The 27,229-nt window shown below is 40.6% G+C and overlaps 1 protein-coding gene across 1 annotated transcript in view; it reads left to right on the plus strand.

The window, feature by feature from the left end:
* The window catches only part of spon1a (spondin 1a), a 65,983-nt gene that overhangs the window by 37,627 nt on the left and 1,127 nt on the right, over positions 1 to 27,229 (plus strand). The window contains exons 7-14 of the mRNA XM_056412701.1: positions 10,617 to 10,681; positions 19,990 to 20,191; positions 21,910 to 22,050; positions 23,931 to 24,006; positions 24,108 to 24,290; positions 25,173 to 25,343; positions 25,450 to 25,617; positions 26,630 to 26,794. Of these exons, the coding sequence (XP_056268676.1) occupies positions 10,617 to 10,681; positions 19,990 to 20,191; positions 21,910 to 22,050; positions 23,931 to 24,006; positions 24,108 to 24,290; positions 25,173 to 25,343; positions 25,450 to 25,617; positions 26,630 to 26,794 (1,171 nt within the window). The remainder of the gene's footprint in view (positions 1 to 10,616; positions 10,682 to 19,989; positions 20,192 to 21,909; positions 22,051 to 23,930; positions 24,007 to 24,107; positions 24,291 to 25,172; positions 25,344 to 25,449; positions 25,618 to 26,629; positions 26,795 to 27,229) is intronic.

The raw sequence follows: 27,229 nt of genomic DNA on the forward strand, positions 1-27,229 counted from the left end.
CAACAGACTGGTTTGAGTATTTTAGAAACTGCTAATATACTGTGGTTTTAATGTATTATTAACTATACTGATATTGGTGTAAGAAAAGGTTATTTAGACTCTAATATAATCGTAGCAATGTACGATCTTAAATCGTAGCTTTATTTTCAGGCAGCTTTCTAGTATTTTGAGCTCATTGTGGTTGCATTTTTATAAGCAGACTGGCCAACCGTACTGCAACATCAGCCAGCTTCAACCAGGGTTCTAACACTGTTGTGCTCCATAGACTCTCAAGTAATTGTCACAGATTTTCTTTTTTTCAGTAAGTTTCATTCGTAATACTCCTTACCCACAGTTGCTGTACGTTTCTAAAATATTACGTTTCTATGTAAAAGCCTGTATAGCTAACATTAGCAGTGTATTAGCATATCATTAACTAGTGTTAGCAATTCTATGCTATGCTAGCTTCTGAAGTATACTGCGTATAGAAATGCAGATTAAGCGTTTTGAAGACTTACCTGGTTTCACAGAAACGGTTTTATTCCTTAATTATATTGCTTCCATCTAGATCAGGGGTCAGGAACCTTTTTGACTAGGAGCCATAAAAGCCAAATATTTCTAAGTATATTTAATTGAGAGCATAGTATTTTTAACGTATAATAAATTAAATATGTCTTGCTTTTAATGTGACTTCTGGTGCTGCATGATGCTACGGGGGGGGGGTGCAGGTGACTTTTTCTTTGCTCCGACAGATGCACGCACACGCCGGCATCGGAGCTCTGCGGCGCAACACTAGAGACAGAGTGACATGCTGCTGTAGAGACAATCAAAAACAGACGCTTAGTTCAATACAAGAACAAAGACGTCTTTAAGAAAAGGACCTTAAATTACTTCTGTAATCTGGCGCGATAGAGAAAATTACAGGGGGGCGGGCGGAGATTTTTCTTTTTTTTAACAAAAAATTGTCTGGGAGCCATATGCCGTCACCGGAAGAGCCATATATGGCTCGCGAGCCATATGTTCCCGACCCCTGATCTAGATCATAGTTCATGTGGTCAACAGTGGTCTTTTTAATTTATCCACCAGAATGATCATATGCATTCAGTTTGTAACTGTGGGTTCAATGGTAGCTCTGATAGCTTGAAGGAGTAGCAGTGGTATTGCAGTCTTGTATATACATTACTCATCTTGAGAATTCTCATTAAAAAAAGACTGCAAACATTTGAAACCAGAGCGACAAATATATGGCTGAGCTGCTGATGTTTTACTTTCTTAATTTTGTTGCCGCTTTAATTTATAATTAATGTTACTTTCTCACATCCAAATCCGTACTCATAAGTTCCAGTCTTAATAGTGATGTTTGTGGATTTAATTATCAGTAATTCTTGGACATTATCTGTGGAGTGCTTTTTCTAATACATATTGCTATAATGCTTTATTAAACTGCTTTTCTTCTGCAGAGTTAAGGTAGTTGAGTGTAGCAGCTTGAGATTGTTCTTGCTGCAGTGTAAAAGCATAAACTACTGTATTTCCTGCCCATATTCATATTACACCATTACAAATGTCAAGCACGCAATATTAAACCATATTAACACGGTGTCTCTGTTAACCATGTCCTATTTGCAACGATGCCAGTTTAAATGCCATTTCTTGCCAAACAGCGCATTACAAATGCTAAATCAAGCATTGCAAATGAAGGTTCACTGCGCTTGTCAGGATTAGATGGAAATTATTCATGCAATATGAATCTTTTACGTCCAGATAAGAGTGTCATATGCACTGCATGCTGTGTCTTTCCTAATGGATACAAGTAGGTCTCTGTTCTGGAAATGACTCCACTGAGCTTTTTACAATAATATTTTATTCACACATAAGCTGTTTTATTTGAGTAAGCAAAACATAATAATATTCAAGCTAGTATAGAAAAGAGCTAACAAAAGTAACCAGAAGTCACTGCCTTCCAGGACTCTGTGGCAGGGAAAGGACTGTCCACATGGATGGCACATATTGACGATATTCGCCGATGTATCTATAGTCTTGTTGACGTCATGGCCGCGTCACAGGGACTCTCTGGTGTTCCAGTGGCTCTCGTCCAATGAGGGACCAGCATTGTGGTTTGAACCAAATCTCACACTCAGCTGAGATTTTGAAGCCTGTTTGTGCAATTTCATAATCTAGGCTTTCAAAATGACATGCAGGACTCTCTCTTTGCTTCGAGCACATGGGGAAGTCCCAACTGTAACGCCCTGTTAGTGTGTCTTGATTGTATATTGCTTTCACCTGCCCTCAGCCACTCCTGTCTCTTGCTCGTTCATTCCCGTCACCTGCCTTCAGCCACTCCCCTGCCTCCCTAATCACTCATGCACTACACCTGTGTTTTCCCCCCTATATATTCTCCCAGTCCTTCCCTTGTCCCCTGTTGGATTGTTGTCTTTACTAGTGTCTATGTACTGTCGTAATTCCTGTCTTTAATCCCCAGTGTGTTTTACTAGCTTTCTGTTGCCTGCAAGCCTGAGCTTCTTTGTTAAACAATTCTCTCAAGTAAAAGGAGTTTTTGTTTCTATTTAATCTGAAGTTTAGCCTGTTTTTTCTCTGCACCTGAGCCTCACCCCTCGAAACCTGTGACAACCCGTGACACCAACACCCTTTTAGATGAGTGCCTTTTCTTTAGTGGAGTTCTCATCAAATGGAAAGCACACAGAAATGGCAGAATAGTAAATTTGATTAAAGTTGCTGCTCCAATAGTGTTTATCAGTTATGTTGATTTGACGGATGGATCCGTTTAAAGAACATATGTTTCTTTTCAAGACATCAACACAAATCTGTATTCTGATGCCAACATGCTTTTATTTTGTGCTTCCATTTTACACATATTTTAGTCAGGCAAGGTTTTTCCCTTCAGTCAATCTAACTTTCATGGTGAAAATCTTAACTTTTCCACATGAATAAAGTATACATCTATCTATCTATCTATCTATGATGTAGTGTTGCCAGGTGACCTTCAGTTGTGTTGTTATCCCAGATCATAAGACGTATGCTTGTTCTTGCTGTGGCTGCATGATCAGTCTCAATGCAGGGCATGTATTCTCTCACCAGTAACTGCAAGTGGTAAATAAAGCTAAATATGCTCTTTACTCTTATTCTTTTTTGCTCGACTCATTTTAAGGGAGGCTTATCTTCCTCTCAGGCAGTTATAGAAAAATGGGGCTTGATAATATAAGTCAGAATGGCACCCAAACCATTTTCTTTTCCAGAGAGGGAGAAGTGCTTTCAGCAATTTCTATGATCATACTCGACTTGTGACACTTACAACTCTCTAAGAAGGTATCAAACAAAAACATCTTTTGCTGCCTAAGGCACTTATCTATTTAATAGTGCACTCTTTTCCTGTATCTGCCTGTATTTCTCATTCTTATATTGTTGCTCTGGCTAATGAAGGGAATAGGGGTTGGGGAAAGATCGATGCAGCATAATATCAAAATATGGTGTGTTGCAATTCTGCATCGATCTTTAGTTTTATAAACTATTAACACTAGTGGTGTAAAGGATCATAACACTCAAGGTTCGTATTATATCACTGATCGGAGTCACGGATCGGATCACAACAAAAAGAGAGCAAATATATACATTTTAGAGATCCCTTTTTTAGCCACCGTCCCAATACTCATTTTCAGTGAACGCCTGAACGCATCATAATGTAGCTGACCGGAACTTTAATTTATTGTCCATTAGCCATGTACTGGCCCTCCTCCGGTCAATTTCAACACGGATTGGTTGTTTACGTCGTAACATTATCCAGCATCGGTGAACAGAAAGAATAAATCTTTGTCTTAATTGCATATTTCACTGAACATTGCTGGATAATGATGTCAGTAAAACTTTATTTCACCCTAATTAAGGTAAACTGTGTAATTAATCTGGGCTTTACATATGTGCCGAACTGTGAGGGGGATCCGTACAGATCGACAACTATCTGTTACAAACACTAATTAACACTGCAATTAGAGATGTCAGGATTTACCGATTTTGCAATAACTGATGTAAAATAAGTCACGGTTTCCAGGAATACTAAGAATAAATATCAAACTACAGGCAGATTAAAATGTATTAGTGAAGTGGAATTGAATAAGTATTAACAGTTACATTTAGTTTTTTAAGGGCCTCTTTATTCATCCTTGGACCAAGATGATTTAAGTAACCAAATGCATAACAAGTAAGCCAAAATATGAACACAAAACTGCGACACCCATGATGACGGACTGTGTCATTATATTCTGCTCGCTAAGACACATCTGTAGATGCCTCATAAACTTTTATTATGATTTACATTTATTTTCATTTAACGGTGTAGTTAAATGCAATAGCCATTCCTCTCTGTTTTTAATTCTTCTCGGATTTATTTATTTTTTGCTTACCCCTTGCAATATGAATATTGATTAATACTCTGTGATTATTACTGTTTCAATGTTTTAGGGAGATATATGTTATTGAAGCATGCATGGCTTTATGGAAATGAATAGTCAGGACTCATACTGAAGGTCAATATGATATATTATAAGCAAGATAAGAGGCTAATTCAATTTACAAAGACGTTTGGTGGGAGAGAGAGGAGGGGGGGTGATATATATGAGAGATGCATAAACAAGATACACAAGACTTTGAAGCAGCACAGGTCTGGAATGAACTTGGTGGAGCTCAAGGCCATCTAATCTAGTCCGCGTGAACAATATTAAAAATTGGTAATTCAATTAAAAATGGGAAAACTAAAATGGGAACCCTGCAATGTGAGAGCACTGAGAATCAGTGTGTGGGTTTATTGGTATGTCATGGCTAGCCGTAGTAAAGCGTATACACTGAAAATACACTTTTTGAGTTCCTGGGAGGTTGTTTCTTAGCCACCACCCTGCAGGATGCAACAGAATGACAAATTTACTTTTGCTTAATCAGTCGAAGGACATGAGAGGAAATAAGCAAGGGACACGTAACATAGCGAAAAGAGATCAGCTTCAGACATGCCCGTCATTAGTGGAAGGACAACAGCGAGCAGCGGAAGCTATACGAACACAAAACCCGATCTTTGAAATGGTATGCCTCTCTGCCTGCCTGTGAAATAATAATAATAACGCAGGGAGTGCATTTCAAAATAATACTGCAAGGGGGAAGACTTTAATTAGTAATGTGAAATATTCAATTAACAGTTAATGACAAAATCCTTTATTCACTGATCTGAAAGCCCATATTTTGGAAAACATATCATTCTTACCATGAATACAATATTTAACACAACTGGTAAAATGGTACTATACTATTGAATATAGTATGTATTTAAGATAAGTTAATATTAACCTTAACAATAAATAAGAGATTGTAGAAAATATAAAAAATAAAATACAACTCTGAGCTGTGGTTCCGCTTCTTGGTAATTAGTCCATTCCTCAAAATAGTGTACATGTAAATTATAAATAACAATACTAATATGAATTCATCAGCTTTACGTGTATTCAACTGGCAACTTCGGATTCACTTTTATACATTTTTTTAAAATATAAAATACTATTGTTACTGATCCATGGCTTGGCAAGTTATACTTGATTGTTATACTTGTTTTATTTCGTGCTCAAGTTAATAAGTCCTTGCTATATAGTTTGTGTCTCTTGCATGTCACAGGCACACTATTGTTGAACGCAGTCAAACTTTTTAATTGAGGAATGAATTTGGAGGTTTGGGGTTCCGTGCCGTGGTAATGATCTGTTGAACATTTTGTCATTAAGCCACTAAATGTCAGAGCTACCAGTCCCAACAGCAACGCTGTGTGAAGCAGTGAAAGTGAGTTTATTAATGGCAGCATACTTTGATACGTTTATCTCGAATGGAACAATGACCTATTGCTTCCTCTCTCGAGTCCAAAAGAACAACAGTTTACAATATCATACATGATAAATAAATAGCACAGATACAATCCTAAATGGCTTCTCCTTCGATGAGATTAAATTATGTAAACAAAGAAATAAAGTAAATTTTTGTGAACAAGTTTACAATATATTGTTTATGCAACAAAAATGTATCCACGTCAATTGTCTCCATTTTATTCTGCTTTATGTCAATGAGAAAAGTATACCAGTAGAAATACAACAAATCTCAAAGATGATTTCTGTTGGAACAATGCCAAGAAAGATTGAGGAAAATCTGAGGATTTGTAACCATTCCTATCAGTGTCAAAAGCAGTCCATTAGGGTGTCAGGGTCCCTGACAGGGAAGATTAATATTCTAGCTGAAGTTTGCAAGCTGTGCTTCTGCTGATTAATTCTGGCGTGTGTCTTTATAACTCTGAGACTGTAGGTTAAGAAAGCAGACACGGGCAATTTAGCATCACATAAAGTATAAATATAATACATGTTGATGTTGAAAATATATCCTCACCAAAAGAGAAGATCACTGGTGATGTCAATGATAAGGAAATAAAAGATGAGTCGTCCTGTGTGGAGTGGCAGACGGGCCTCTGGCTTCAGCATAACTTGCGGACAAGTCTGCAATTAATTGTAAAGCGTATCCATTACATCAACATGTCTCGGCAATTACTAAGTGATGGTAATGTGCAAGTAATGATGGGAACTATTGGATTACATCCTCTCTATTGATCCGACAGAGACTTTCGACAATTTGACTGAAGATTCAATTAGGGCTCAAAGGAATGAGAGCCAACAGTGAGATTCTACTAAGCACCCTGTTTTATACACATGTCGGGGAAAGTTTAGCTCCATGGTACGATGCGTTGGCGGAATAAATATTATGAGACAGTTTTAATATGATTTAAGTCTTTGAGAGTCAGGGATTTGTGTCTGGTGGGCATCTGGGGGAGGTCCTGGCAGTGGTGTGTATGTGTGTGTGTGTGTGTAATTACACACGTAGTTTTGTGTCGGCTAGATGCTTCACAGGCTTTTATCATGACTATCCTCCCTTGGATGATTCAATTTAGTGCAGAGGACATTTTTCAATTTTTGTGACTAAAATCATTATAGAAAAGGTTCATCTTGATTTGAATAACATTATTCTGGCACCACAAGCCCAGCGACTCATTGGGCTGAATTAAACCTCCAGTCCGTCCTGGTAAACAGAGCTCAGGTCATCCCACTTAGTGATCTTTTTGGGATGTGTGTATATAAACTTCACACAGAGCTGTGTTTTCAAAGGCTCCTACACATATACAGCGCGGTATTATTTAATATCGGATGATTTAGTAAAAAAAAAAAATATATATTGACCCCCTCTGTCATCTTTAACGTTTTAATTGCTGGCGTCAAATTGAACCCAGGTAAAATATGTTAGTAAATATAAAAACAGGAGAGGGTTAAATTAATTAATCGGGTCAAAATGACCCAAAACACAACAAGGGTTAAAGTGTTTCTTTTTAAACACAATATGTCACGTTAACCCTCTGGAGGCTGGGGCATTTTTATTTACAAAATAAATTAAATTCATTCACCGTTTTTTTTTTTTGCATGTGACACCCACGGTGTCACACATAACTTCAGAACATTGTCCTCGCGCTGTGTCCTCTGGTTCTCTGACTGAAAGGCTAAAATGAGAGCTCCCTGTGAGGGGTCCTTTGAAGGTTTCGTGTGACGAGTCTTCTTCGCGCCGCGTCTGACACGTCGTCCTCCGTTCCTCTGAGTATCAGAGGAGGGAGAGGAGAGGAGGGAGGGGAGGAACCCGATTGATTCATCAGTTTTCTGCTCCTTATTTTCGGGAGAAATGATTTAAAAAAAAAAAACACAGTCAAACCAAACCGTACTGTAAAAAAAAAAAAAAAAACTTGTGTTGATTGCGTATTTAGTGCGTTTAAGCCAACGCCAATAGATTAACGATTATTAACGCGCAGCTGACAGCCCTAGAATAAATACATTCAATTCAGTTTCAATTCAGTTTATTTGTATAGCCCAATTTCACAAATTACAAATTTGTCTCGGAGTGCTTTACAATCTGTACACATAGACATCCCTGCCCCAAAACCTCACATCGGACCAGGAAAAACTCCCAAATAACCCTTCAGGGGGAAAAAAAGGGAAGAAACCTGCAGGAGAGCAACAGAGGAGGATCCCTCTCCAGGATGGACAGAACAATAGATGTAATGTGTACAGAAGGACAGATTTAGAGTTAAAATACATTCAATGAATATGACAGAGTGTATGAATAGTTCATAGTAGGCATATTCCACGATGGAGACCTCCACGATCCATCAGGCAGATGGCGGTAGAGAGGAGGAGTGGGCGGAGTCTCAACAGGACAGTGGCGTAGTCAGGAGCAGGAATTCCACGACCCAGACCTCGATGATCCATCAGGCAGATATGATCTATGCCGTCTCATAGGGTCCGATGACCCCATGAGACGTGAAGTCAAGGACTCCGGGAGAAAGCAGAGTTAGTAACGTGTGATTGAGAGATGAAAATTCATCCTTAAGGAGAGAAAAAGAGGAGATAGGTACTCAGTGCATCCTAAAACGTCCCCCGGCAGCTATAAGCCTATAGCAGCATATCAAGGGCTGGACCCGTGAACCTGATTCAGCCCTAACTATAAGCTCTGTCAAAGAGGAAAGTCTTCAGTCTACTCTTAAACGAGGTGACTGTGTCTGCCTCCCGGACTGAAATTGGAAGCTGGTTCCATAAAAGAGGAGCTTGATAACTAAAGGCTCTGGCTCCCATTCTACTTTTTAAGACTCTAGGAACTACAAGTAGTCCCGCATTTAGTGAGCGTAGCTCTCTAGTGGGCAATATGGTACTACAAGCTCCTTAAGATATGATGGTGCATCACCAATCAAGGCTTTGTACGTTAAGAGAAGAATTTTAAAAGTGATTCTTGATTTTACTGGGAGCCAGTGCAGAGCAGCTAGTGCAGGAGTGATGTGATCTCTTTTCTTAGTTTTAGTGAGAACACGAGCTGCAGCATTCTGGATCAACTGGAGGGACCTAAGAGATTTATTAGAGCAGCCTGATAATAAGGAGTTGCAGTAATCCAGTCTCGAAGTAACGAACGCGTGAACCAATTTTTCTGCATCTTTTTGAGACAAGATGTGCCTGATTACATACATATATATATACACAAGTTTGCTTACCGATACTTTGAGAAAGGAGCGGAGTCCAGCTTGTCCTTTCCTCAGGAGAAACGAGTATTATCAGTCACCCTCCTTTAAAATCCACACACTCGTCTCACTTTGATATTTTATTATCAGCATTTCCCAACCTTCAAAGCAGAATCATGCACATTTCTTTCACAATTTGAGGGGGATAAGCTGATTTGGAAAATCCCATTTTGAATCCTTTCAGGTGGTTATTATGGGATGTTTAAGAGCAAAGAAGAGGGAGAAAGAGAGAGGCCGAGCAAACTGATGCTGGCTTTGATGTTGCTGTCTCACAGCAATATTCACAGCAACACTACCGTATTTCAAAGCTCCACTTTAGCCAGGGAATTTAGATGATGAAGACATGTGTTCTTCATCACATTTAACAGAGTGATGGTCGACTAAAACCAACAGGTTCTCATTCTGTATTTGTACCTGCACCGACACAGCTCTAGTGTGTCTTCAAACAAGATCAACATGCTGCCTTTTGTTGAAGAACAAACCAAAACATTGGTCAATTCACCTGAAAACCCAAACCAGCTGTAGCACCTGACTGTTTGCACTTTTCAGCAGCTATTCGTTTGCAAAGTGTCTCACTGACTCTGATTTAATCGTGACTGAAATGTTTACTTCAGCTTCCCAAATCCTGTGATACTGTGTCGGGTTGTGAGTCCTTTGCACAAGCCATCAGCAATATCCTTGAATCTGAAATAGGATTAGTCTGTTGTGCTTGTTATTAGCCTGTCAGAGGTGCTGCATTGAAATTCAACTGCACAGAGCGAGAGATGGGCGACGTGTCATTTTGTTTACTGGAACAAACTTTACTTTCTGACCACAGAGAGAACATTTGTGACAGTTCCCTCTGTTGCTCTGACGAGAAGCTTATACGTTTGATGGATCCTCACACTGGCAGAATGAATTCTTTAACCGCGATAGATTCTCATCCTCTCTTGTGTTTGTTTGTCCTATGCATACTAGCTTGGTACCTGAAGGTAAATACAGGACAGTCTAATGTTCCTCTGTGAACACAAACCAACCACAAAACATAAAAATGCATCCAACAAGGGTTAGACACAATAACACAAAACAATTTAATCCGCCATCCAGCAGAAAAAGGTAAACCGCAGTCAATGAGACGCAGCCTGCAAAGGCCTGCTGTAGATAACATGCTCAATGCCCCCCGCTGCTCCACAGAGTGCTTTTTTCTTGTTTATTCAAAGTGTATTATTCTTGAATGTGCCGCGTGTAAAGATTGCAGCGACTTCGATAATGCACGTCCTCGTGGTCCCCAGCAATCCACAAGGAGATTGGGACAAAGAGTTATTGCTTTGGATTGTACATATGCCTTGCTTCTGCTCGTTTGACCAGACAGACCATCAATGGGAAGAGCATTGGAGAAGAAAAAAGATCCACTTATCCTTCTTATAGTAATCACGAACCCTCTAAGTGGCCGGCTCAAGAGCGAATCTTGAATTCAATAGGCTGTGATTGAACTTCTTTTGTGTCTTTCCCTCCTCATTAGGGTGATGACGTCCTGACAGTCATCAAAATGAAAGCCCAGTGGCCCGCCTGGCAACCACATAATGTGTGAGTAATACATCCCGATTATCATATTCTCACCTACACTACTTCTGATTGTGCTGCTGGTTCTGCAAGTTTAATCAAACATGTTATACAAATTGCAAATCATCTACTTTTCACAATTATGCAAAATGTTCACGCACCCAGTGGTTTTCAATCATTTGAATTGCAGTATTAATTAGTCTTCCTTTGTTCTCGGTTTGATTAAATCTATCATAGGGGTCTTCTGAATATCAATATGCTGTCCATGATATTCAAGACCATAGAGAACCGAAGACCCACTATATCCTACTTCAGATAATTTAATATCTGGTGTTGTTTTTACAGACAGTGAGTTCCCAGGGCAGATGAATTATATATATTATTGAATTAATGCATGAATTCATTTTTTTTATATTATTGCGAAATGCATATAACTATTTTTAACTTACAGGGGCTTACAGTACAAAACACACTAACTTAATATAAACAGATCGGACTGCTCCATATACCTTTTCCAAACTATATTTTTCAAAGAGTTTTCAAATATCGTCAAACATATTTTACAATCAAAACATTTGACCTTCACCGTCTACAACAATTTTCCTAAGCGACTGGCAAAATCATTCACTTCGTAGTACAATATAATTCTAAAATAAATACTAATCAAGTCAACCATGTGGCTTTTCTGGGCTTTGAGGCAAAGCTAGCAAACCTAAACAAATCAAATCACTCATAACTCTTTAATAATTGGACAGGACAAATAAAATGGAACTCAATTTCCATTTAATGAGTTATTCCCCAACTCCCACCCATAAAAACAATGAATTACATTGGACAGGAGGATATTAACACCAGGAGTGATGGAATATTAAACTGAGCAGTCATGTACAAATTCATGCTGTTTTTATAGTTTCTAAAGTAATGCTGGTGTAGAAACGGGATTACCTTTAAATCCCTCTGGAACTCTCTCCAGATATTCTCGCACCTTAGATATTCTCCGTCACTCGACACTTTTGAAACTGCACTTAAAACTAATTTATTTAAATGTACTTTTAACCCGTGATGCTCATTACGTCTATTTTTGTCATCTAGCTTGTTATTGCTTTTATTGTTTCTATTTTTACCATTTAAATTGCATTTGAATATTTTCTAAAGCACGATACAAACCAATGTCTTATGAGTATTATTGCTATTATTATACTGTGTAGTTAATGAGCCAAAATACCCTAAACCACCGGTAAACCACATTATATAAATTAATTTGTATATATGATATTGTAGGTTTTAGGTGTGAGATGTCTTACAGTAAGTAAGACAGTTAGAATCCAAAGTTGGACCCGGAGTTTACTGATCAGTATAAATCCATCTCGACGGTGCTCTGAAACTGCCACCACAACATGCGTACAGTATGCTTACTCTTCTACTCGGAAAGTCATAGGAGCCTTTTAATCTCTTATTCATGAGATAAACAAGAAGTTTGTTGGCTCAGCTGGCTCAAAATCACTTCAGTGGCAAAGCACAGGGCCTCCGTGAGGGCCTTGTGCGTCGTCTCCAAAATAAAGACCACAGGAACAGAAGCAATGAAATCCACTAATAAGCATATTCTAAGCTGGACAGGTAGCCAGTGCATTGTTTCACACGGGTATCGTGTACAGCACATCAGATCACTTCTGTTGGTTTGGAGCGAGAAAAAGGAAGGACAATTTGCATCGATAACTACAGGAAAGTGTCCTCGCCATGGAAGTAGGCTGAAGAAAGTCTTCGTTTTACTCAGCCGACTGAAAAGAAACACCCCCCGCTAAGTCTGCGTCCTCAGAGAGATCATGAGCTTGTTGTATAATGTGCTGCATGAAAAATGCATTGATGCATATTTATGTCAAGACATGTTTCAGAGTTGGATGTTTGTGTGTTGCAGTTACAGTTATTCAGTGTAAATATGCATATCTGTTTACCCTCCCGAGACCCAGCCCATTCACTCGTGTCCTCTGTGGGGGACATTTTGGTTTAGCATCTCTTCTTCAACTCATTTGAGTTCTCCTATCAAGTCCTGCTGTACTCTAAAGAGGACATCCTGTATACATACATGTATATATATATATATATATATATACACATATGTATGTATATATTTATATACACATGCATAAGAGGACATCCAGGGCTTTCCAGTGATACCACATGTGTAGGGGTGGGATGATGACAACTTCCTCTTTCTTTTGACTCAAGATCAGAACATTTTAGGGGAAGTCAAAGGTTAAGTCAAATATTGCTTAATTATTGTCTTTTGTTCTATGATATTCATATATTTTCTTGTTTAGTAACATTTGAGGAATGATATATTTAGTTCTGAAAGCATTTCAGTTATTTGTTTATTAAATTAATAGTTCTTTTATGAATGTCAATTATAGTGGACACCAAGACAACATCTATGTATTTAATGACTCAACATTTGGTATGAGGTGATGCAAGATATTCATCTCCATTTCAAGGAATACCACCGCTAAAAAAAAACATGCAAAATAATAAATGAAGAACACTAAAGAAAGATGACCCAAAGATTTGTTTAGGTAATAGAAATAAAATAAATGTATCTATTCTAAGTTAGTTCTGGACATAAAACGTTCATTTTTATTCTAAAATGTTCTACCATCCTCCAAGCAAAACAATCCAGATGGATGAATGGTTTAGTTTAAAAATCAAATTGAATGTATTATTGGTTTAATATCACTCTACAGGCAGAATTTGTTAGTTCATCTTGTATATTTTTCTGTCATTTCACATGAAAATTGTCCTGTAGTCCACTACAGTGGACATGCTGTCAAATTTAAAATCAAAAATAATTTTCAAAATGTTTTAATCGTAAGATGTTTATTTAACTCTAAATAGGTAGGAAATAACCAAAAATAAGAAGTTGGAAGACACGATTTCCCCTCAGATCCCAAGAGGGAATTTTGCTGTCATTTAAAACAAAGCGTTTCTCTCAATTAGAGTTAATAATCAAACGGACAATAATTCAAACGTTCAATACACAGCGAGAAAAAAGAAAAACGGCAACCATACAGAATAAGAAAGTGATTAAATAATGCTCTGGTCAAGACTGGGGTTTATTACATGACAAGAGTTTCATTTTAGTTTAGTGCCTCTTCTTAAACCATGCATGCAATTTAATTTGGTTCTACGGAGCAACATGATCGCAGGAACATCGGTCAAAGCAAAAAGATGTAGTCAGAGAGACGAGGTAGGGAGATGAGAAAGGAATTAATTATTATTATCACACATATTACAGCAGAAAGCATACTGCAGTGGCTCTCCTGAAATGCAATACGTATTAGAAATTATGAAACGTGTGTATGGGAAAAAGATATTTCCCCAAAAATAGACAAATTCTAGTCACAAAAAGGAGATGACTTAATGACTTGTATTCCAGGGTTAAACAATAAATCAAGCTGAATAGAATTGAAAGGACATCCTTATAGGTCAGTCAGTAATTAACCAATAAATAAGCTTTGTTTAAAGTTCAACGATTGTTTCACCTCGATGTGGATGTTCAAACTGTGGTGAACTATGCATTCCATTAAAATCATTGACAGAAAGTCATTTTGTTTCTCAGCGAGCCTGTCCCGCTTGATAGTCCTGTCACTCACTCATCAGTTTTGAATCTGAAGGGAATGAACATTCACTTAGTTTTTCAACATTTTAAATCAGATGCTGTCTTTTTTTAATCCAATATTTTCCATCTGATCTCGGGCAACCTATGCAAATGACCCGGTCGGTAGTCCTAGAACTGTGTGATGATAAAATAGGTCATGCAACCAATAAAAGACTTCCTCTGGACAGTTTAATTGGTTATTGTTCATAGAAACCCAAAACAAACACATTTAGAACTAGAACGGGCACTCGGTAGAGCGCATACCTTCGCATATCACAAGATTGGGCATTGAATTATGAACATTTTGGCATTAGTTACATGCCAATTGGACAAAAATGTATCGTGCTATGGTAAAAAAAGAGTTTGACCTTTCCATGACCTTGACCTTTGACCCGATTGATCCCAAAATCTAATCAAATGGTCCCCGGATAATAACCAATCATCCCACCAAATTCCATGTGATTCAAGAAGATTTGACCTGTTCATGACCTTTGACCTTGACCTTTGACCCAATCGATCCCAAAATCTAATCAACTGGTCCCCGGATAATAAACAATCATCCCACCAAATTTCATGCGATTCGGTTCAATACTTTTTGAGTTTTGCGAATAACACGCATACAAATAAATAAATAAATAAATAAATACACGGCGATCAAAACATAATCTTCCGGCATTTTCAATGCGAAGGTAACAAGAGCGGAGGGAGAGGACAGAACGCTGCGTTGTGAGAGCCAATCAGCGCTGAGCTGCTCCTCTGTTGATGAATCTAATTGGCTGCTGCTGCTCACGTGGCGCTGGATGCGGAAGTCATTCACGGAGTCGGAGACATTCACGGAGCTAAGTGCGCCTATGGGTGACGTTATGAACCCAGACACCAGGGCGCTACATGTCACGACGTGTGTGGCATTTCCACAAGAGAATAACGTTGAAAACATGGTTATTTATTCTGTGGCGGATAGCGGGAAAAAAATTTCACGGAGAAAGGCAACGGAGATAAGCCACGCCGCCACTCGCTGTGAGCGCTGCGCGTGCAGACATCATTTAACGGAGCGGAGCAGCGTGTGAGCTCTGATCGCTCTTTTAATGAAGTATCGATACTAAAAATATGCTAAATCACATCGTTTTTAACGTATGGGTACTTTGTTAGCATCGCTACACCGTGCAGCGTGACAGCAGCAGATGTAGCGGACTAACATTCAAGCTAACCTAACTTCCCAAACGATGTCGACATCTGAACGCTGATTGGCCGAGACGCGACACGTCCCATCAAAGATGTTTTATTGCGAAGAGCACCACTTCACATTTTTTCTGCGTCTCACTGTAATCTCAACGGCAGCGGGCCAGGTGAACAAAATAATAAATCGGAACGCGTCTCTGATATTGTTCAGGGGGCCAAATGGGGACCACTGCTCAGGAGAGGAGAGCTGTCAGTCTGTTTGTGACGGTTCATCACCATGGTGACCAGTGGGTCTCCAGGACCTTTCCATGACTATAAACCACATTTCCATGATTAAACATTTTGTGAAAACTCTGTATATACATGACAAAGTGAGAAGATGTAGTGTTTAAACTAACAATGAGAATTCCAAAGCATACCGTATATATACCGTGTAAATTAAAATTTGAATAAAACAAATTTGCATTACTTTTCCAAATATTTTGGGATTTTATTTTTTTCAATTACTTTTCTAGGCCTGCTAATAGCCATTTAAAAATTCCATGACTTTTCCAGATTTTCCATGACCGTACGGACCCTGTTTTGAATAAAGGGTTGAAAATTAAAGTGTTTTAGTTTTTTTATCCGATTAATCGATTAATCGATAATCAAAATAATCGTTAGTTGCAGCCCTAATTTATAGCATCGGACTCAATGCATGTGCAGCCGCAGTCTACTCCCTCATTACATATTTCCCGTCACTCAGTTTACCCCCGCATCGTCCCAAACACATCGGCACTAACAACATACGACCCGCAGCACACTTTTTGGGACATAACTTTTTTAAACGCCGCTTACTACGGGAGACGGAAAAAAACATCGAGGAAAGCGAATTGAACAGAGAGGGGTCTGCTTCATGACAAACAACAGTGGTGCCGACCCAAAAAACATTAGACTTTTTCTTTTCCTGCTCACAACCTGACGCCAGCGAGTTTATGGGAAGTAGCAATGAGCCCTAGCAACGCTTAACGGACACCCACGTCCCCCCACGGTGGGGTTGTCTTTCTTAATCAAAAGCCAGCTGATGACGAAGTACAAGCAGCGGTCTATGGACTGAGGAGGGCGAAGAAAAAGCGCCAAAGGAGAGGTAGACTTGAGGCTAGCAACAACAGCGCTAGTCTCGCCGCAAACAACAACACAAGCGTAGGTGAGTTCTAGTTCCACCACTGGGATGAACAACACTCTCTGTGACCGAGCAAGCACAGAGAGGGGGAGGGTGAACACCTCTGGGCGAAGTACTGAAGACCTGCTAACCAGCTAGCTCCAGTGTTCATCCCCCAGGGTGGCGCCCTCTCCCCCCTACTGTACTCTGTACACACTGTGTGGTGTGTGTGTTCAGCTCAACACCATCATCAAGTCTCCGACAACGACGGAGAAGGCCTACCTGGGAGGAAGTTGATCTTGTCACTCTGGGTGGGACGCTGCTCCGCCAGGGACAGGAGGCCTGGCAGAGAGAGAGTGCGCTGAGCGCGCTATTTGAAAAACCACCCCCCCCACCCTGCAGGTACACCAGAGGACAGGTGCAGACAGGAGAGCGAAGGATCTCACCACCCCAACAACACCAACAACAGACTGTGTTTCAGCTGCAGGCGTCCTCCGCAGTCACGCTGCAAGAACAGAGACTGAGAGAGAGATTTCCTCAGGCCAGAACTCCACCTCACCAGGACCCCACATAGACCCCACACACTGCCCCTCCTCTTAGCAAGCCGGTTACTTTGAGGAATGTGGCTGCTCTTGCCTTCTCTAATCGTGGTTTTGTCTGAGCCTCCCGGTCCTCGGTCTTCAGCCCTGTTTCTACCGGTGAGTCCTGGAACAGCACAAAGTCACTGTGTCCATCTACGCCTGGTGTTCTTGTGACCCGGGTCATGTCCAGGAGGTAGCTGTGTGTATGTGATCTTTGCAGTTGTACTTTAATCCTAATATAAAACTATGCACAAGTATAGAACACTTTCGTCTATATATTGTGGCGGCGTACGATAGAATACAATTTCCTACCACTTGGAACAATCACATTAGATTAGATTCGATATTCCTTTATTAGTCCCACAGTGGGGAAATTTCAGGATCACAGCAGTGGGTGCACATTCGAGCATTAATAGTAAATAAAAACAAAACACAAGAACAATACTAAATACTAATACTAAAATACTAAATATACATCAACACCTCTCAAAAAACAGTTTGGAATGACAGAAGCATTTCACTGTTTTTTTCGAAGTTGACCCTTTATTCATTTGCTTCCAGACCTGCTCAGTCTCTCCTTTTAAGTCAATACATTTTTTTTGTAGAGCCCAAGTAGCTGTCCGATAAACCTCAGACTCGCAGTTCTCACTCAGCAGAAGCTTGTAAAGTAAAGTTGCGTCTTCTTAGAGGATAACGGCTTTTTCCTCAGAGGCCATCGATAATACAAGCGCACGAGGGCCGGACTGAGTTCGCTGGAGTCAAATGGAGCATGATGGCAGGTGAAAAGAAAAGCACAAGCGGATTGTCTGTGTTACAACGAGAATCCTGCCACCCCTAATCCATCTTGTATTGTCTGGGATCATTCTGAATTAGTTTAGCTGTCAATCATTGGTCAAGATGTTCAGAGCCGTTTCTGTTCTCCTGGAAGGGAGAACATGTGCAGTGGAGATCTATGTTGTCCTGCAATGTGAGTCCGGAATAAGTGAACTAAATATGTGCCAGTCACTATTTGGAGGCGGCGTCTCTTTCTGTTTTCTCTTACAGAGTGAAAGTTTGCCGTGTGAGCTTGAAACGGTGCCAGTGACTGAGTTCTAACAGCCTGAAATACATGACACCAAACAATGTGCTTCAGGAATATTATTCTACCACTCCCATATCAAAAATCATGATCTTCTGGTATATTATTTAGTTTATAGTTTTGAACCAGGACATGCAGTATTTGGATCAATTTGCGAATACAAAAAATAAGGTGTGCCATACTAAAATAAAGTGTGCCATACTACACACTACATTGGATGTAAATACATATTCGGTCAATATTTAGTATCTTTTGCCGCTGTGTATATATTTATTTAAACTAGATGTATTGGCATATATTGGGGGAAAAAAGTTATACCTTCTCATTTTCAGGTTGTTGCATAGCGGACTGTTCATACCATATAAACGGTCATGTTATTCACTTGCTGAATATTAATAATAATAATTCAAACTTATACAGCGCTTTTCTAAATTACACAAATACGCTTTTTCTTTGTGTTACATTACATTCTTTAAAACCTTATATTTAGAGTCTGATTTTGAATTGTTCGCCTCCTGCTTGTGTTGTTTACCGTTAACCTGATGCACTGTCAGTAAAATGTCGTTACTCGAAACTTGTCCTCCGTTCCTCGGAGGTTAACCTGCTGCTGACTCATTTGGGAATGTCAGACTTTACAAGTTCACGACGGGCGGGGCAACCACATGGGTCATTAATTAAGATGGCTTCTCATTTAAGGTGGAACAGGTGCAGTCGGGCCTCGGGTCTTCTGAAGCAGCGGTCTCCAACCTTTTTTGAGCCACGGACCGGTTCCGTGTCAGAAATTATTTTCACGGACCGGCATTATAAATGACGTAATAAATATGACGTCATACAATTATACGAAGGGCATAAAGTGCCAAAACTACAACTCATCATTACGCCGAATGAGTGTGAGCCGTGCGCTTGTTTACCTGCAACGAGCCGCTAATGGAGACGGCGACACAGACGTGTGTTTGGTCCGCTGCTCCTAACTGAGTTCTGGTCGCTGTCATTAGAACACCGGCAGAGTTGTTGTGTGAAATGTCCCTTCAGGCCACCGTCATTTGCATCTCGAACACATTTTCTTCTAGCTCGGACGGGCTCGATTCACCGGGTGGGTTTGTTTACAAATGGGTTGCAGGTCTATTCTTTTGCAGTCGGGTCTTTTGTGGTTGGAGTACCGCTCAAACTATTTTTAAAAGCCTCTTCCACCCGGTCAACGTCTGAAACATGTAGAATATTCCGCCGTTCACTCGCCCACACAGCAGCGACTTTATCGGCCAACTTGAAAACAGTTGTCATTTCCCTGAAGTGACAGAATTCATTGAGCAGGTTGAATATGTTTTAAGATTCTTTGTCACTGAAATGTGCCGCCAGCAGAGGGTTCGACGCGTGAGACTCGCCCGCAGCGATGAACCCGAACTTTAAGACTCCTGAACGTGGCTCAGACGTACACACGGGTGGATCCGGTCCTTTTTCAAAATAATATATTTTTCCGACTGATAAAAAAAAAGAAAAGTAAAACTTTTTTTATTCACTTTTTTTCCGCGGCCCGGTTCCAACCAAGCCGTGGACCGGTACCAGGCCGCGGCCCGGGGGTTGGGGACCCCTGTTCTGAAGGACACGCCTTTGTGGGCCAGCTGGGATTCAGCTAACACAACTCTTTCCCTTACTCACACTGATACTGCTTTACCTCGTTCTCACTCCCCCCCCCCCCCCCCTCAGGCGGGCCGCCCCCTCAGCTGAGTTCTCAGTGGACCGGAGTCGTCACCTCATGTCCTTCCTGACCATGTTGGGGCCCAGTCCAGACTGGACTGTGGGTATGTCTGCTGAGGACTTCTGTACCAAGGAGTGCGGGTGGGTCCAGAAGGTCGTCCAGGACCTGATCCCCTGGGATGCAGGCACTGACAGTGGGGTCACGTATGAGGTCAGTGAGAACATTGAAACATTTAGATGTTTTATATACACTGACAGATTCTATCTATTCAAAGTATTGCGATTTTAGGTGCCTCCTAGGATGGAGCATTGCTGTTATTCATTAGCATCCCTCTGTTTTTCGGAGAAGAAAGCACAAACTGAAATATAATAAACATTGTTTTCATCTGAAAGGCCTATAGACTTTGAAAGTGTCTTAGTAGAGAGTTATGATAATTAGATTTGACACTTGTCAGCTGTCCCTGAAATGTATTGCATTTAAAATGTTCCAAGTGATCATTATTTTAGTGGGAAAAGAACTCTCAATCATCATCATCATCATCACTGTTATCATCACTATCATCATCGCCGTCATGCAACAGAAATCCAATGGTTCCTCTGAATGTGGGACTGAACTCGGGTTACATTCCCACAGCCGTCTGCAAAGTGCTACCCCCTCCACCTTTTACCCCCCGGAGCAGCGTCCTCCTCACCAGCTGAGTCTTCCCTTCACACTTACGCTGTGACCTTGACTTTACGCCAAACCCTATTCCTCTTCATCGACCTGTCTGCTCACATCCGCCATCACTCCCTCTCTCGCCTCCTCACAGACTGCCAGGTTGCAATAATTCAAGTGTCATCACCCGTTCAATTGTCGGTGTCTCCGGTCGGCGCTACCTTTTCAGGCCGTGCGTGTTCGACTGAACGCTCCGACGACACGTGAAACCTTTGAAGCTCAGATGAACCCACTAAATTGCTCTCTCAGGTTGTTTTTTTGGGCTCGACCCAAGGAATAATGATCCTCCTCATCTTCCTCTCTCTTTTCTGTCTCTTTCTCTCTTTCATACACACACACACACACACACACACACTATTGTGTACACCACGCCTGTCCCTGCTTACAGACACTTTGTGGCTCACACACAATGAGTAGCTTGATTGTGTCGATGGTTATGAGAAGGAAAGGATTGGTCTTTATAAAGCAAAGACATGTCACAGGAAACCGTCTGTAAACATACAGCGAGGGAGAGATGTAAGGTAAAGATAAGTTAGTTATTATAGTCTGACCAGTTGATTTGATAAGCAGGTGGCCATGACACAAAACTCACAAAAGCAATGTTGGTACTTTGGTTTTACACAATTGCTGAATTTGCATTAAAAAAATCAGACATAACAGAAATAAAATGTGAACACACTGACATGATACAAATCTTTATAACATAAAGAGGCTCAAAGACTTTACAATGTTTTGGATAATAACAACTGAACACACACATATCACCTTAATGTTTGTTTTTGTATGATTAATGAAATAAATCCTCTTTCCAAACATTGTGCAGCAGAGGATAGAACAAAGTAGAACTATTCTCGGATTTGGGAATGTGGCTCTCCGTGACGACATGTTTAAAGGCGCAGGCACACAGCGGAGTAACGAGACCCATTCTCTGTGCCATTCCTTTGACTGTATCTTTTAATTAGAGATCTCTCATTACCCTTCCCCCTATCCACCTTTGTCTGTTTGGTCCGTGGGGTCTGAAGGATGCTGGTCTCCTGCCGCCGGACATCCTCTGGTGGTGGTGCTTCCATCAGCCCCGTGATGGCAGACCTCTGCCCACTAACAAGAGCGTCTCCTGTTTACAAGACGGCGCTCCTCAACAGCTGTGCGACTTGTCCGTTGTGCTCACTGTGATTCATTCATTTATATTCTTCTGTCTTTCTGTATGCTTCTAGTCTCCCAACAAGCCCATGGTGCCCCAGGACAAGATCCGCCCCCTGACCAGTCTGGATCATCCACAAAGCCCTTTCTATGACCCTGAAGGGGGCGCCATCACTCCAGTGGCCAGGGTGATGGTGGAACGCATTGCCAGAAAGGTCGGTCTCATTCACCAGGCAGCTGCAAATATAGATACACTACCGTTCAAAAGTTTGGGGTCACTTTGAAATGTCTTTATTTTTCAAAGAAAAGCACAGTTTTTTCAATAAAGATAACATTAATCAAAAATACACACTCTACATTGTTAATGTGGTACATGACTATTCTAGGTGGAAACGTCTGGTTTCTAATGAAATATCTCCATAGGTGTCTAGAGGCCCATTTCCAGCAACTATCACTCCAGTGTTCTAATGGTACATTGTGTTTGCTAATCGCCTTAGAAGACTAATGTCTGATTAGAAAACCCTTGTGCAATTATGTTAGCACAGCTGAAAACAGTTATGCTGGTGATATAAGCTATACAACTGGCCTTCCTTTGAGCTTGAAGTTTGAAGAACAAAATTAATACTTCAAATATTAATCATTATTTCTAACCTTGTCAATGTCTTGACTATATTTTCTATTCAATTTTCAATTCATTTGATAAATAAAAGTGAGTTTTCATGGAAGACACGAAATTCTCTGGATGACCCCAAACTTTTGAACGGTAGTGTACTTGTGTTTCTTCTGTGGCATAATGATCACAATGCAAATAATTAAAAGCATAAAGGTAAACAATCCGACCGTGATGCAGCGGTGCGACTAGTGACGATGATGACATACCAACAAGACTTGAATTGTGCTGCAGAGTGCAGGACAGTGACCCGGTCAGCCCTTTAGATCTTTCTTCTCACAGCAAGTAAAGAAAGAAAAAGAAAAAATAGTCACGTTTTGCCTTATTGCTGTATTGTGAGGTAATCTACGTGTTCTCCCAACTCGGCTCCGCACCTCCTCTTCACATATAAAACCTGCTTAGTTCACTCTTTAAACTGTTGATGTTATGTTACACTGATTAATGAATCAAAAGAATAACATACAAATAGAACTGGCATCTTTTACTATCTGCAACAATGAGATTTGTATAAAGTCACAGAAATGAAATGTAATAGTTTAGTAGTTGTAGACGGTAGTAGTAATGTGCAGGGGATATTTATAAAGTTTCTTTAAGATGACCTATTGGTTATTCTATGATAGCTGAGGGGGTTTGAAAATGTGTCAAGAGAGTAAAGACATCCAGAAAACCTTGACCAGTCATCAGCAATGGCAATCATTCTTGATTCAATAAAAATGACACAAAGAAAAACAAACAAAAAACTAGAATGGGCACTCGGTAGAGTGCATACCTTCGCATTTCACAAGATTGGGCATTGAATTATGAACATGTTGGCATTAGTTGCATGCCAATTGGATACAAATTGACCGTGCTATGGTAAAAAGAAGATTTTGACCTTTTCATGACCTTGACCTTTGACCCGATTGATCCCAAAATCTAATCAAATGGTCCCCGGATAATAACCAATCATCCCAACGAATTTCATGCGATTCGGTTTAATACTTTTTGTGTTATGCGAATAACATGCATACAAATAAATAAATAAATACACGGCGATAAAAACATAACCTTCCGCATTTTCAATGCGAAGGTAAAGATAGTTAAAACACATGCGGCTGGTTGTACAATTCCTTGCTATGAGATGTAGATTTTATTCAATTATAATTCCCTTGGTACTCAAATCAGAGGTAAAGGGTAAGCAGTCCTCCAGTGCCATCTAGAGGCAGCTGTGGGGAGTTCATCCCATGATCCCTTGTGTCATCATTTACTCACACACACATCCACACAAAGCACTTTCCCGTGTGTTCGATGCCATTCGTGAGCGTCTGCTGAGCATCTCATTGACCAGCAGTCAATCTTTCTTATAGCTTTCTGACAGAAAAGCCAAACAGCAGAGCGCCTCAGAGAGCAGAGGTCTGTCATCGCGGTGTTTCTGTGTGTCCGCAGGGCGAACAGTGCAACATCGTGCCGGACAACGTGGATGACATCGTAGCAGACATTGGACAGGAGGAGAAAGAGGAAGGTCTGGATCCTGCGCCCATGTCACTCTCACGTACACACACACATGCACACAAGATCAAAAGCATAGGTAACTATTATAACACTTGTTTTCCCTTCTTACAGATGACACCCCCGAGACGTGTATTTACTCCAACTGGTCTCCGTGGTCCGCCTGCAGCTCGGCCACTTGTGAACAGGGCAAACGGATGAGACAGAGGATGCTGAAGGCCCAGCTGGACCTCAGCGTGGCCTGCCCCCACACCCAGGATTTTGAGCCCTGCATGGGGCCTGGCTGCAGTGACCAGGGTGAGCACTCATCTCCACAATGACAATAACTCTTCATGGGGTAGCTAATGAGAAACAATAGTTTTATTGAGCTTTAAAAGTCCAATCTTGAATTTTCATCATTTTATTCTTACATTTTTTTATTTCAATATTATGACTCTTGCTTTTGTTAAGGTTGTTGTTGACATTTAATTTTTTTTATTGCAATGGACAAATAGACAAATCGATAATACCCAAGATACCAATAAACCGCAGAAATGAAGTGAGAGCAGACGCAGAGGCAAGGAGAGCACTTTGTTCATATGGCAGGCTTTTATATTTCACAACACGTCATGTTAAATTCCACTAGGGCATTTAATATGGACACAAATAAATAGTGTCAGCTCGTTGTTAAAGGTTCATTTCTTTGAACTTTTACATTTTCTCTCCCTCCCTACAAGCAGCAGGTTGGGTGTTCATGTAAATCATAAATGGTTGAGCTTTGTTTGTCAACAATCTGATCTATTAATGAGTCATTAGAGTGTGTGATGTGCATTTATAAGCGCACACAGAATTAACACTTATTAACCCTCCTGTTACCTTTCGGGTCAATTTGACCCCATTCAATGTTAAATGTCGGTGTTCTTTGGGGTCAATTTGACCCCAGGCTGTTTTTCACTGTGTCAAACATATAAGAAATATCAACTTTTTTATATATTTAAAGGGCTATTTAGGTAGTCAACAAACAAACATAAAGTACCTCACACTTAAACTTGGGAAACAATATTAATTCTAATAATTTTCTGGAGGTTTTAATTGCTGGGGTCAAATTGACCCCGAGGGTAAAATATGTTAGTAAATGTGAAGGTAACAGGAGGGTTAAACTACAAGCTGAGATCTTCCTCCTGGTCTTTGGACTCTTAGAGGCTGCGACCTGCATGCTGTCCGAGTGGGTCAGCTGGTCTCCCTGTACGTTGTCCTGTGGGCCGGGCACACGCTCCCGGGAGCGTTACGCGAAGCAGTTCCTCGATAACGGCTCCGTGTGCACCCTGTCCACGGAGGAGACGGAGGACTGCGTGGTCAACGACGAGTGCTGTGAGTTTTGACTTCTCCCCCCGCCGAGCGGTTTCAGTCCACGCTCTACATCCAACGAGGCCCCGTCGGTTCACCGCGCCTCGTCTTCCCCCTCTTTGGTCCTCAGCTCCCAGCAGTTGTCTGGTTACAGAGTGGGGGGAATGGGACGTCTGCAGTGCCACGTGTGGTCCGGGCGTGAAGAGGAGGGAGCGGACCGTGAAGACGCCTCCTGCCGACGGATCCATTTGTGGGGCGGAGGTGTTGGAAGTGGAAAAGTGCATGATGCCCGAATGTCGTGAGTACAGCAGCATCAGGACCACTATCACTCCCTCCAGGAAGTACACCACAGCTTAGTTCTTCGGTTACTGATGGATTTATTCCTCAGTCAACACATGTCAACATACGTTGGCCTTCACATCACACACAACATATTTGCACGTAAATATGCGCGACGAAACATGAACATAAAGAACGTCGCTGGCTGCACACAACCCGAGAGGGAAATGGGTTTACTTAGAAAACAATCATCTTTGATAAGCCAACACTTTGTTCTCACTTAAACTTCTTTCACTTAAATCTTTTAGCGGAGTACAAAACTTCTAGCGCTGCACACAGGACTTCCTGATGCTCACCGCCCCAAATGCCAGAACGGAAATGGGAAAAAAGGATTTTGTGTACTCTGCACTATGCTCCTATCCTGCGATATGTTGCATATTTAAACTCAAAGAACTGATTCCACTTACTGCTCTTGAATATAAAATGAAAGAAATGGAGGCAGGATCCCAAAAATGTCAATGTTTCTTTAATGATCTTGGTTATGTCACTGTGTTAAAAGAAATGTATCTTGTTCTGTGTTTTTTGTTTGTAACTATGTGTTTTTTATGTTGCTGCCTGGTCACCCTCGAAAAAATAGATTTTTAATCTCAATGGGACTCATTTGGTTCAATAAAGGTTTAAATACAAAAATAAAAAAGGAGCTGGTCGCAACTAAACAACATGGGACATAAAAATAGTTCATATCAAGTGTGAATACAAACAGAGTCACTATTCAAGAGAGAAGTTGTACAAATAATGACATACAAAATATTGATGGCAGTTAAAACCACAACTAACCCGACACTTCCTCTACCTTCGCCTCATGAAGCACGCGGGGCAGGTAACGTGATGTGAGGAGCCCTGATGAGGAGACAGCCTCACATTTAGTATCCCTAGAGCAACGCTCCGAACTTTAACAATACAAGACTTTCGTTCAGCTTTCACTCTTAAACAATGAAACTGGTTGAATGAAGCTCGACGTCCCTGTGCAGACACCATCCCCTGCATGCTGACTCCGTGGTCGGACTGGAGCGACTGCAGTGTGACGTGTGGGAAGGGCTCCAGGACCCGGCAGCGCACCCTCAAGTCCCCCGTGGAGCTGGGAGAGTGCACAGAAGAGTTGCACCAGGTGGAGAAGTGCATGCTGCCGGAGTGTCGTAAGTCTTTTTTTGATCACTCACATTGCTCCACAAGTATAATTTATTGAAATGTATGATAATTTCATCTTTGATATGCAGCCTGCTGCTCTATGCGGCAACACTCACTGCCGATGTCGGTTACCTCGCAGCAGAAAGAAAGTGAACGACCTTTTTACTGTGGAGCTTTTCTATATTTACAGTCGGGTGATGATTGCTGGTATATATAAAAAGTTACAGCTGAGTTAATGTGCTGTATTTAAGCTTAAATTAATACTTTCCATCAGACATCTAACATTAAATAAATACAGAAAAATTGTATTAAGATAAGCAAATATTTAAATTTTCTATAAAATATTCTAGAGAATTGAAAAGATAATTTTACTATATATTTTCTATTTATATCTGTCTTTTCTTTATTTAAATTTTGTCTTCATTATTATTTTGTTCCTCTCT

The sequence above is a fragment of the Pseudoliparis swirei genome, chromosome 4, assembly GCF_029220125.1.
Source record: "Pseudoliparis swirei isolate HS2019 ecotype Mariana Trench chromosome 4, NWPU_hadal_v1, whole genome shotgun sequence".
Lineage (NCBI taxonomy): Eukaryota > Metazoa > Chordata > Actinopteri > Perciformes > Liparidae > Pseudoliparis > Pseudoliparis swirei.